Here is a 13070-nt window from a genome sequence, read left to right as displayed (position 1 = left end):
GATCCCGTGTGAGGCTAATTAGGAATCTGCTACTTAGAGGTGGGGACTGGTTCTCCTCATAGAAGAACATTCATCTCATAGCAATGTAAGCCCTTACAGCTTAATGACTGGCAAAATTAATCAGTCCTTCAAGTTTAATCAACCATGTCTTAAGTGTAATTTGAAAGCGTCTAAGGATCTTCTTAATCTGTTATAAAAGATCGAGCTGGCAAAGCCAATCCAGAGAGCCAAACAAAGCAATGCACAAGATATTAGAGCATTTTAGAGAACAACTCCGCTGTTGACTGTGACTACTGCTGGTCTAACTCTGCATTTAACAGAAAAAACAGGTAGAAACACAAGACTATCTTTGGGTCTGTTCTTATTATCATGATGAGTGCAGCCTATTTCTCTTCAGAGAAACCTAACATGACTTTGCCCTTTCACATGCATTCACAGAGCAGTGTCTTGCTCTGTTATTTCTGTGTTTTGTTGCACCAGTTATTGCCAGCAGATGGCAGCATTGTACTTTTGACTTTGCAGCCTTAGCCGCAGCCATGCTCGGTGGACTGACCTTTAGCCTTCAGCAGATAAGCATGCACCATGTACAGAGAGAAATCAGTGTAAGGTATATTGCATAACCAGTGGCACCTAGATAAAATCAGGACAGAGAAAACATTTCAAACCAGGCCATTAAAGTACATATCTTATCTCAGTACTAGGGGGTAACCAATAATCCTTAATAACAAATAAGCTCCTTTATTACTGAATCTGACATACTTACTAAAACTGCAAGTCTTTATTACATGAATGCACACCCCCGGGTCATATCAGACAAATGCCGAAAAGAACTATTTCTGATTTACAATGTTGACATTTGTGAGAAAGGCACTTTCACATTATTAAAAACAAAAAAAAATCCTATGTTGTATCTCACACGATGAATTAATCAACATCCATACATGTAAAGCAAATAGGCACTGTAGGTAGTGATGAAACTGACTGATTTCATTCAGGTCATACAAACAGGTAAATATCAAAAATGATTTCCCTGTGTTGGGATGTGCTAAACAGAAAGATCTCAAGTTACCATTAATTTATTAAAATACACAGCTTAAGTTAATATGTATATAAACATACATGGATTTATAAATCACATAATATTATAGGAATGTAAAAATTTAATGCTTTAACTGTTAAGACAAGTCATTTTGATTTGGAGACTTGTACAAAACACCCACCCCTTCCAGAATGACTCATTATTTATAATAAGCTACATTCATAATCCTAAATACATAAAACAAGACTGGATCTAAAATACGCCCTTTAAGAACCCACTGTAATGGTTTTACAGTGTGCTGTCGACTGGCGAGCTGAGCGCTTTGTTGATTACTTGTCCTTCTGAAGAGAGGTGTAGTACTCGACCAACACCTTCCAGGCCTTTGGAGCCATGAAGCCATCAGGAGGGTTCTCGCCGCTCCGAGCCATGTTCCTCATCTTAGTTCCAGAGATGAACTCAAAGTCAGCATGTCTAAGAGAGTGAGGGATGAGGTAGGGCAGTATGGTGAGTCTTTGTCTTCTTCATTAACAAAATAAATAACATGTACATGACAACAAGACGTGGAGATGGTTGTAGTTTCGAGTGAATATATTATGATATATTTCAACTCTTAATGACAAAAAAAAATCTTCACTCACCGCTCTGGATCATAAAAGTCCATAGCCTTCTTAGTCTTGTTGTAGGCGGCTACCCTGAAAGGGATGATCTCCACAGAGGTGAGGCCCGGGGCCATGGTGAGGACCTTGCCTCCATGGGTGGGGTCATAAAGGTCCTTTTTAGTCTCTGGGTGAGGCATGCCTGCAGGGTCCCGGCCAACGATGTAGAAGTTTGCTCCGGCAATCATTCTGGCTCTACAGTGCCACTGAACCTGATGAGAATTGAAATGCAGGTTAATCACATTAGGTAAATGGTTGAACAGTCGAAAGCTGGACTGATTGTAAACAATAACCAGCCGTACTGCTCACCTCTGTGGGTCCAGCATACATCATAGGTGAAGGGAAGATGGCGACAATGGTGCTGGCTGGGTCCAGGATGCCCTCATCTAAGACGGCAGCATGCTGTTTCATCCTCCAGTCCAGAGGCACGTCGTCATCTTTGGTCCAGCCGCCGAGTGGGTGCAGTAGGAGGACTGGATTCTTGTAACCTCGCTCCAGCAGACGGCGCTTGGTGTCCTGCATCAGCAAGGCGTGACCGTTGTGGACCGGGTTACGCAGCTGGAAGGCAAATACAGCATCTAAGGGGGACAACATGGAAGAGCACAAAATAACGTTTACATAACGGCAGCAGCATTACAGTACAGTGGAGCGTCACAGGTGCAGTCCAAAGTATGTGCAGGATATTGTGCATTGTAATAGCAGTCACAGCAAACATGCTCATACTGCCTTTCACAAATGGACTTTGTGCTCATGTTAAAGGATAAGCCTGTTGGTATTCTATATATTTCTTACTGTTAACAGATCCCATGAAGAGACCAATCAACTGATCCTCCGAAGAAGAATTGTACGTGTAGCAAAGAAACTGTTTAAAACTCATTAATGAGCCACAATGCTGCACTGGGTGACATCACCATGAACATGAGGATTATTGTTTATTTTGTGTCAATACTACATGTATTGGCACACTCACTGACACACGTATTACTCACTAACATACTGCAGCAGAAAATAGTCCCTGACAAAAACACTACGTCCTCCTATGCAACATCAATAGTGTTCTGCTATTTTGGGGAATCATTTTGAGTAGGAATAAATATAGAATAACAAGAATAGGAGTAACTCATTGTTGGTTTTGGTCTTTTCATGGGGTTCATTAACCATAAGCAAATATAGAATATTGTCAGTCTAATCCGTTAAGTGCACAACACAACATGCTTGCACCGGTAACAAAACTCAGGACCACGGGGCAGCAAAGAATACTTAAAGAAAACATTAAAATACATATTGTGTTGTAGTGTAGATAAATAAATGACACGAGGGAGTGTCACCACTGAACACAGATAACAAACATCACCATGCAGCTTTAAATTTACCCTTTTATTTCATCTGGTCCTTTGTCAAGTTCTTCTGAAAGACAAATTGTGCACTGCTAAATACATTGGTACTTACAAGAGATACTTACTACTTAAAACAACGTGTATGCCATTTTCTGTTCCCTGATTGTTATAGTAGTTTTATTAGTGATATACATTTTCTAACCTGCTTTCATGTCTTTGAACTTCTGCTTGAGCTCCTGTGGAGTAAGGCGGTACTGGTCAAGTCCATCGTTCCATTTGATTTGCTCCAGCACCTCCAGGTCACCACCTACAAGCCAATCACCTCCCTCCATGACCATCTACACAAGGCGACAGAAAAAAGTATTGGTTACTCCTTGCTGACTAAAATATGACGTAGGAGGATGCAATCATCAGGCACAGGTGCGTGATGGATGCCTTATTACCTTAATGTAAGGGTGTTGTGGACAAGTGGTTCCCCACTGTCTGGCACAGCGTTCCTCTTTGCGGTTTTCATAGAACTCCGGGTTCCTGAGAATAGCCACGCGTGAACCCTGGTACTCTAGAGCTACAGCCGCACAGCCGTCCAACTCCTGCTTGGTCTCAGCACTAACAGGCAGGACGATGGGAACAGACAAGTTGATGGCCCCGCCTGAGACAGAAGAGGATGCAGTGATCTCAACCAGTGAACCGAAACAAATATTTGTTTGGATACTAAGAATATATCACAACCCATACGTAACTTCAGAATTATGTTTGGGGATAAGAATAGTGATTCCCAACCAGAGATACTTAGGAGTACTCCTGCTAGTGCCAGGGGGCATGTGGTAAAGTAACTCAACTGTAACACCTGATCACCACGTTACATAGAGAGTGTGTTAAAACTAGTTAACAAGCGAGAAAAAAAACAAAAACACTGTAATAAAAAACTGTAATATCCACTTGTTTAATTAACACCCAGTTTCAATATCAGTTTAAATGAACACATTTAGACCTTGGTGGATGGTGTTGATAAAGGGTTTTTGAATCAATGAAAGGGGCTGTGGGGTTATGTCAAACAAAACAGGCTGGAAACTGACCTAAAGTGTATGGATTAATTTAAATATCTTGGTTGTTATCTTAATAAATATATGAATTTTGTTCAAAATGACATTTTTATTATTGTTACGGGAATTTTAAAGAAAAACCCTTAAATAAATAATGAGTAGCCAGTATGTCCCCAATCTAGATGTCACCTCTCTGGCCTGTCCCTGGCTCATTCTGTCCTGGAATCCCTCTATTCATACATTAACCTGAACTTTACCTTACCCTGCCAGTCTCAGTAAAACAGCAATAAAAGGAAGTGCCCTCAAGACATGTAATAAATAGGAACAAACAAGTTAACCCTGATTTTTATGACTATACTATGTTGTATATGTACAGTAAGAGGAGTAGGAACCCTGTGATATATATGAGCTGGTTTGCATGAGCAGACTGTAAAACAGACTGGTGATTAGGAAACAGCAGATTGTGTAAAAAAAAGAAAAAAAGAAAAAGAAAACGCACAGATATGTGGTCCATTGTTTTAAAAAAGACTGTGTTGTATGTGTAGAGTCTTTGATTTTACAGCCTGTTTTATCTTCTCATATTTATGGTATGTTCAGTTGTCTTCCAGTCACCTATGGGGTGGACCTGTCTTGTTTCTTTGTGTGGGTAGTTCTGTTTCTTTTGTTTCTGTTGTACAGTTCTGCTTAAAATAAACTGCACAATGACTTAAAATAAGAGGATTTCAGTTTAAAAGAGGACCCCCAGTCTAATCTGATTGATGCTACACTGCTGTTCATGGCTTTCAGGGCAGTTTATTTTAAAGATACTGTCCTGGCTGGTTATAGGAAGAGTAATTTGACGGTGCAGTTGTCTCTTACCATCCAGCAGGTTTCCAAAGTGCAAGACCTGGAGGAACTCTCTCTCCCTCATGAAGCCCTTTAGAGGGCTAGCCCAGCCCTCTGCCAAAACCTGCACCCACTGTAGATCCAACTGTGGACGAAGAAAAATAACTCATTAGAAACAGCATGAAAGACAGACAATACTGAAGATGTGTACGCAACATTTCACAACATGTGTTTCCTCCTGAGAGAAGCAATGAATTCGGTGCATTGTAAAAGTCTGTAATTACACGATGAATCTTCTTCTTTTGGTACAAATCATCATTCACCTCCAGGAAACCCGAACAGTAATTCGATAAGACAAGCTCACTGCTGGATGCCTGGTTGGCTTTTATGTCTTTATTAGTAGTTGATTAGGGAGTCGGACGAGTTACATCAGTACAAACAGTAGGGAATGTTTATGGATATATCATGGGCAGCTCTGCCACTACCACTATCGACCCCTTTGCTCGTTTGCTGTGTGATAAAAAAGAAGCATACAGTCAGTATGTACTGGACAGATGGGTTACCTTGGTGATGCTGATGGTGGGAAGCGTGTTTGCGTCAGCCACAGCGAGGTTCAGCTTGTTCTCCGGAACAAATAGTTCATTCAGCTCCTCCATGATCTCGCCTGGTACAATATTCTATATACAAGGAGAGAAAGGGAACGTTAATATTTTATCTGGATACGGTCTGTACTGTAAGACTGCAACAAATAACTCATTCATTTCTCAATTAATCAATAAAGAAATGTGTGTGTATGTGTGTTTGCTCTTTAGTTGTAGATGCTACAGTTTTAGTTCAACATATTTTGCTATATTTTAACTTTTGTAGCTAGTTAGCATCCATAAGTGGAGTGAAGCCTTAAAAAATATTGAACTCATCCTAAAAAGTTTAATTTGAGGTTTATTTGACAAACATTTGTGGGTGAAATTCCTTTCAGGTTTCACACAGAGTACATTTCTATAGTAAATCATGATGACACACCTAAACCTGATTTTCCTGTTAAATGCCAGGCAGCTGACAGAAAACACATGGACTTTCTTCCCGTCTCTCTTCTCCTTTTTTATGAATCAGCATTAGTCTACAGTGCCCTCTAAAATGTTTTCATGAACATTTATTCTAATAAGGAATTAGTTTGTCATTTTTTAAATTATTATTATAACTTTATGAGCTGGCGTTTTGTCCAGGGTGTATCCCGCCTCTCGCCCAAAGTCAGCTGGGATAGGCTCCAGCCCCACCGTGACTCTGATGAGGATAAGCGGCTACAGATACAGATAATGGATATTATAACTTTATTAAAGACACTCAAAAAATAAAAAAGGTTCACAGTCAACACTATCAGAATGTTGTGTTTGAACCCAAGACCGATTTAATGAACAGGACACTTAATTGTATTTTTAAAACCCACTGCATTATATCTGATGCATAACAATAACAGTACGTAAAAACTCATAAACCCCCCGTGAAGCTTTGGCGACCCCTAGTGGGAGTCACACCATGGAGTTTTATCCTCCAAAAAAAACTGTTGATACAGCTGATTGTCTGTCCTGTCAGGCAAAGTTTCAGCATATAAATGTTTGTTCCAAGTGTATTCAGGTCTAGGTACTGTTGAAGGCTGAAAAATAAATCTCCAGTGATCACAGATCTTCTTCTAGCCATACATAATTTTTTGAAAATGTAATAATATTAAGGGCTGCTTAATAATACTGCACTAAATCATTCAATAGTTACATTTAAGTTGCAGTTCACATAATTATAATGCAGTCATGATGTGTCATTTCACCCCAACTCCATGGAAGCATGACTGTTCGGGTATTCTGGCCAATCAGTCGCAGTTCAACAAGACAGATGTGTGGCAATTAATCAACGCCTACTGTAGCGCAGAGTGACAGGGTTTGCCTTTGGGCGTTCATTAAGCAATATGCAGAATGTCATCTTTAGAAAATTGTATCCTCCCCAGCGCTGTCTTCATGGCAGCCCCGTCACACTGACATCTACCTACTGGTGCATGTCTATATGTCCTGTGTTGTGCACGTGTGTGTATTTATGCGTGTAATGAAAATACTGATAGTTGAATAACATATGGGAACTGGATCTGTGACTGTTTTTTTCTGCCTCAGAAATCATTGTTTGGTTTGTTAAAGCCATCTAGTACAGCCCATCCCTAAAGCTTTCTTTTGCGAAACTAGCCCCTTGTGTAAATAGGGATATATAATTATGTGTACTGACTGATTGGTATTAATATTTGTCATAAATAAATTTGAATGGTTTGTTTGACAATCAACAGGAGCATGTTGTTGAACCTGCGGTAAACTGGACTACTGTCAGAACATGTATGAAATGCAATGAGTGGGATAAAGCCACCCAACCCTTTGATGAATATGATAAAATGTCAATCAAATAATTCTGTCTATTGCCCTATGGCCAAGTTGGTTAGTTTAATGCAGGTGAAATGAGCATTAGCGTTATTTTGACTGTAAGACATTGTAGGCTACACTGGCTGGATGAGAAAATAAGCCGAGCTTAGTAGCCTACTTTTATGTCTTTATTCTAAACGAAATAGTCTTTAATGTGAGAAAACTTGTTCACCATTCACCAACAACAATAAGTCAGTGGGCAGCATTCTAATTTCTTATTAGACTATTATTATTTGTGGGGTGAGTACTAGGCTGGCCTATTGGCTAAGTTGCTTTTTTGAGGCTGGCCTATTGGCTAAGTTGCTTTTTTGTCCTGCAAATAAAGCAGCTCTTTATGTAGCCTAGATGGTAGGGACAATGTAGGCTACATACTGTAACTGATAGAAACTCTCACTTTTAAAAATGATATCATTTTGTCTATGTTATGTGAATGCAGCTGCAGGTATCTGTACATTCTAGTAATTCTAGCCTAGGCATATTTAAAGCCACCACCACTCACTAAAAATGTGAGTGAAAAGTGAAGAGTTAGCACTCTCAATTTCTTTGTTCAACTAGTAGTCCTCGGGTAAGCTCCTATAGGCCTGGAAAAAAATGGGCTGTTTTATGTAGCTAGGTGGCTAAAGACAATGTAAGTTAGCCTACAATGAAAGAAAATAACACTTTTTAAAATGACATAATTTGGTTCATTGCTAGTGTTATACAGCGTTGACCAGTTCAGAGTTCATTCCAGTGTTTATTCATCCTTTCTGACTGGGTAAGTTCACAATTTATTGAGTATCACTCTTGGAATATCTAGATCTGATCCATCATTTCTCATCACCATTCTTTCTCTTTCTCTTTTCTTCCTCCCTGAAACACACAGGCACACCCAATAGGATGAATGCTGCCTTCAGATTCATTACTGTGATTGAGTGTATTTTTATATGTTAATAAATGACAAGTTTGGAAGTGTTTAACGTGTCCACTCTCACTGATTCCTGTTAAGTCATTGCATGGCTCAAGGTATGTTGTTTTAAAGACTTGCACAGTTGCACTAAAAAGACTGAAAAGGTGTGTTATCAAATGTTGTGGGCTGGTCTGGTCCAAAATACCAGGGCCGATTTTTTGTCCCAGTCCGCCCCTGGTTGAACCTACCTGATCCCTGAACAGCTCCAAAACTTGACTGAGGCATTCGTTCACTGAGAGCTCTCTTGTGTAAATAGGGATATATAATTATGTGTACTGACTGATTGGTATTAATATTTGTCATAAATAAATTTGAATGGTTTGTTTGACAATCAACAGGAGCATGTTGTTGAACCTGCGGTAAACTGGACTACTGTCAGAACATGTATGAAATGCAACGAGTGGGATAAAGCCACCCAACCCTTTGATGAATATGATAAAATGTCAATCAAATAATTCTGTCTATTGCCCTATGGCCAAGTTGGTTAGTTTAATGCAGGTGAAATGAGCATTAGCGTTATTTTGACTGTAAGACATTGTAGGCTACACTGGCTGGATGAGAAAATAAGCCGAGCTTAGTAGCCTACTTTTATGTCTTTATTCTAAACGAAATAGTCTTTAATGTGAGAAAACTTGTTCACCATTCACCAACAACAATAAGTCAGTGGGCAGCATTCTAATTTCTTATTAGACTATTTTTACTATTGTGGGCTGGTCTGGTCCAAAATGCCAGGGCCGATTTTTTGTCCCAGTCCGCCCCTGGTTGAACCTACCTGATCCCTGAGCAGCTCCAAAACTTGACTGAGGCATTCGTTCACTGAGAGCTCTCCGGTTTTCAGTACAAGATCTGGAACCTCAGGTCGCTCATAATCTGAATCGATCCCAGTGAAACCTGGCAACACACGTAAAAAACATGTAAGGAACCGTAACAACACCATTTCTTACTTTTTACAACTTTAACGACGAGCGAATGACTCGGCAGTTTAGACAAAGCTTGGCATTACTTGTATAGTGACTCATGGAGTAATAAAATGTAGAAAGTTTTGAGAAAGTTTATGAGGTTCACATATTTTTTAAACTGACCTTTAATCTCTCCAGCACGAGCCTTCTTATAAAGTCCTTTTACATCCCTGCTCTCACACACCTCAAGAGGAGCGTGAATAAACACTTCGAAAAATGGCAGCCCGGCACTTGCATGGATCTTCCTGGCTTCTTCACGATCCTGTGGAAGAAAATAGTACAAATATATTTCATTTCAAATATGATAAGAATAAGAGAGAAATAAAAGAGTTTAAAGTGTACTCCAATCTCTGGTACTTTTGATTTTGGATATAAAAACTAGTATAGTATCAGTATCAGTATCACACAAGAAAACTATGGTAACTGTTTTCTGACCTTGCTGAAAGGAGAGATGAAACTAGTGACGCACACCAGCCCGGCATCAGCAAACAGTTTGGCCACCTCAGCGATACGACGGATGTTCTCCTCGCGGTCTTCAGCAGAGAAGCCCAGATTCTTGTTCAGGCCATGGCGAATGTTGTCGCCGTCCAGCGAGTAGCAAGGGATAGCATGGGACACAAGGTACTCTTCCAGGGCGAAGCTGATGGTAGTCTTCCCGGCACCTGACAAACCTAGTGGGGAATTGTGATATTGAGACATATCAGCAAAAACTTAATCCAATGCACGTAGCAATACATAGATATCGTATAAAACTAGTGAGATTTACCAGTGAGCCAGATGGTACAGCCTCTGAAGCCTCCCCTGGTGCCCACGACCTGCCCTCTCTTGCTCCGGCTGACATGGTGGGCCTGGTACACCACATTAGTTGACCTGTTGAGATCCTGAAAGAGACGAACACAGGCTCATATTGAGGCTAACTAAAGGTGTTCTGAGGATAAAATGTATTGTAATTGTAATACATTTATTCAGCCTATATAACCTAACATACCTATGTGTGTGTGTATAGGTATGTTTACTATGCACACACACATTCCCACCTCAGGCCTGACTTATTAGCTCATGTAAACTGACTGGATTTATGGCATTTGGATAGTATTACACAGAGTACCGAGAGTTTGTGGTTGAACACACCCAGTCTTAAGTGACTATGTGGACCAGACTGCAGATAAATGGGGCTGTATTGACTTCTGGAGGGGAGGGGTAGAGGAGAGGAGGGAGGCATGGAGGAGATGGGAGGGAGGTGGAGGACTGATTGGACAATGTGTCCAGTGTGCTGCCTGCAGTCCAGCGATGATGTGGCAGTGCTCGTGCCCACACGTTCGCCCTCTGCACCCACTCTCCCTTCATCCCTACAACCATCCCATGGCTTCACTTTTTGCATGCTCACCCCTCCTCCTCCTCCTCCTCCTCTCCTCCTCCTCATCCTCTCAGTCATTACTCCTCCCTGTGCATACATGTCTGAATAGACCGTCGCAGTGTTTCAGTCTCCACCTGATAATCTCAATTAGTGACTTTAAAAGTCATCGGCCTGGACACATAAAGATGTGTTTCAAACAAAAACCTAAGAGGGGATCATGAAACAAATCATGTTTATCGTTCTTGGTACTATATTAAACCAAATACTACTTAGTTTGTTAGAAGTGATTCATTCAATACTGCAGAAGGATGTAATTATACACTACTGTCATTGTCATCAAAGGGCGTTTGCTTACCATGGCCTACATTTCAGCTCGCTGCTAGTAAGCAATGCAAAATTTACTTCACATGCTCTGGTGAAGAGCTTAATCTTCTCCAAATGCATGTACACAGCCCGCCATATGAGCCGTGGACAAACAGCCACTATTCTTCCAAACATGGGAGACACGTTCACTCCATCCATCAGAGACTGCCAACATCCTTGATCCTTTCCTTCTTCCTTTGAACAGTCATAGGAACATGATGTTTTATTTGTTTTTGAGTCTGTTGCTCCTTCGTCATAAAAATCATAAACAGTGCTGGATTTTACATTTTTTTAAGTTCTAGGGTCTGCTCTCTTCAGACGTGCTTTCATCCGAACGCATTGCTTCACTTCCTATTATTAATCTTACTTCATTTGAACCCATTTCACTTTTAGAAAAGCTCCTTCAACTGCATTCCTGTGTAAGAAATGTGCTACACACTTGTTTCTCTCACAGGAAATCCTAATTGATGAAACTACGATAAGATCTCAACCTCAACTTAAGGCGCATGTGCAATAGTGAAAAATAGTTTGACAAAGTACATAACGTACACTTAATTACTTCATGACTCACACCACGGCATGCTTGAACGCTTTAATGCATACTGTTGTGTGCAGACAAGGGTGTAACAATCACATATATGGAATTTCAGGCCTGCAACTAATCATTGAGCAGTCTATTATTCTCTGTCTGTGATGGTGCACACCTTGAACAACAGATAGGTCTGTGCATAGTTCATGAGTGGTCTTTCCACTGACTTGTTCTCAGCTGAATTCCTGTGCAGCATCAAGCCTGCAGTTTTCACAGTGGCTTCTTTCTCCCACCCCTCTCTCTGCTCTCACAAGACACCCAACGTTTATGAATGGGCCAAATTGACATGGGGATATGTTACTACAACAACCGGCCTATTCAGAGTCAAGGCTGTAACCATCACACCTGGTAGATGGTTACAGGAAAAAAAAAGAGGCAGAAAAAGTGAGTTTTTAAAAAGAGGGGTCACTTCAGAGATAAAACACAACCGTGTCCACTTTTTTTTTTTTTTGGTGATTTTTCTGTCCGATCGCATTTTTTTTTTTTTTTAAAGAGAGGATCCAACAATCAGAAAACATAACGCAGAGTCAGATTTTTTTTTTAAACTCATACTTGGGTGGAGTTTTGAATCTGGGACGCAGGGCGACTCACAAACACACACTTGGCTCCACTTTTGACTAATCTAATGACAGTTTGTATTTCAGCTCTTTCTCTGTCTCTCTTAGTCTGCCACTCATCTCCAGATCTACTTACCGTACGAAGCTTTTTCACCCCGGACATTTCGCACCACTGCTGCCGCCGCTGCTGCTGGATCACCGGGCTCGAACACACACGCACACACGCACAGAGAGAGAGAGAGAGGCCTGGATGAAGGGGAGGGCAGTCTGCCGCTTGCTCCGGTTGTAACTTCCAAACTTTTTTGGCTTGCAGTAATCGCAGAAGACGAAGGGGGGTTTAAAAGGGACTTCCAAGACACGTAGCATTCCGCTGGCCCAGCCTCCTGCACTTCTCCTCCTCCTCCTCTTTTATAATTTGCAATGTACCGACCAATACTCTGGCATAACGACACAACTGGGCCGAGCACTAAACCCGGTAGATCTTGGCCGGAGGCTGGACATGATATTCACTTTACAGTAGTGTTAAATCACACACGCCTTTTTTGTCTTTAATAAATAAAGTGTCCTTAGTCATATCATCGCTGCTCCATGAAGACAGCGGGCTTGAACCAACACCCAGCCCCGCTTAGAAAAACAAATCAGTGACTTACTTTAACCGGGACCGTTAAACACACTCAGAGAAAATGGCAGAAAGTGTTATGTTACTCTCTCTACTGTGAAGAAATATAAACCATTTCCGCGATCCGTTACAAAGACGTGTCCGCAAAATTACAGAAGTGGAAAAAACCAACCCAAGCTTTTAAAGTTATAACCCAGGAAATGTCGAGTAAAAATGAGGTTTACAGGTTACCCTGCTCAAGACAAACAAATTCCTGTATGTGAGATTAAAGAACAGCTTTGAGAGTCGCACTATGAATTAATATTAGTATTATCCACTAATGCACCC

General features: G+C 40.8%; 1 protein-coding gene across 1 annotated transcript; it reads right to left on the bottom strand.

Annotated features, from left to right (window-relative positions):
* Nucleotides 1–722: 722 nt before the first annotated feature.
* LOC104929662 (bifunctional 3'-phosphoadenosine 5'-phosphosulfate synthase 2) lies at nucleotides 723–12822 on the bottom strand. Its single transcript, XM_010744246.3, has 12 exons — nucleotides 12261–12822; nucleotides 10025–10139; nucleotides 9694–9929; nucleotides 9382–9520; nucleotides 9072–9190; nucleotides 5464–5577; nucleotides 4934–5045; nucleotides 3476–3681; nucleotides 3235–3370; nucleotides 2005–2273; nucleotides 1678–1907; nucleotides 723–1510 (listed from the first exon to the last, which is right to left on the bottom strand). The coding sequence occupies exons 1-12, from the start codon at nucleotides 12285–12287 to the stop codon at nucleotides 1369–1371; spliced, it is 1845 nt and encodes a 614-aa protein (XP_010742548.3). The 5' UTR covers nucleotides 12288–12822; the 3' UTR covers nucleotides 723–1368.
* Between the last annotated feature and the right edge of the window lie 248 nt (nucleotides 12823–13070).

This window comes from Larimichthys crocea, chromosome III (assembly GCF_000972845.2).
Source record: "Larimichthys crocea isolate SSNF chromosome III, L_crocea_2.0, whole genome shotgun sequence".
Taxonomy (NCBI): domain Eukaryota; kingdom Metazoa; phylum Chordata; class Actinopteri; family Sciaenidae; genus Larimichthys; species Larimichthys crocea.
Note: the sequence above shows the minus strand (reverse complement) of the source record. Positions and strands in the feature narration are given on the sequence as shown.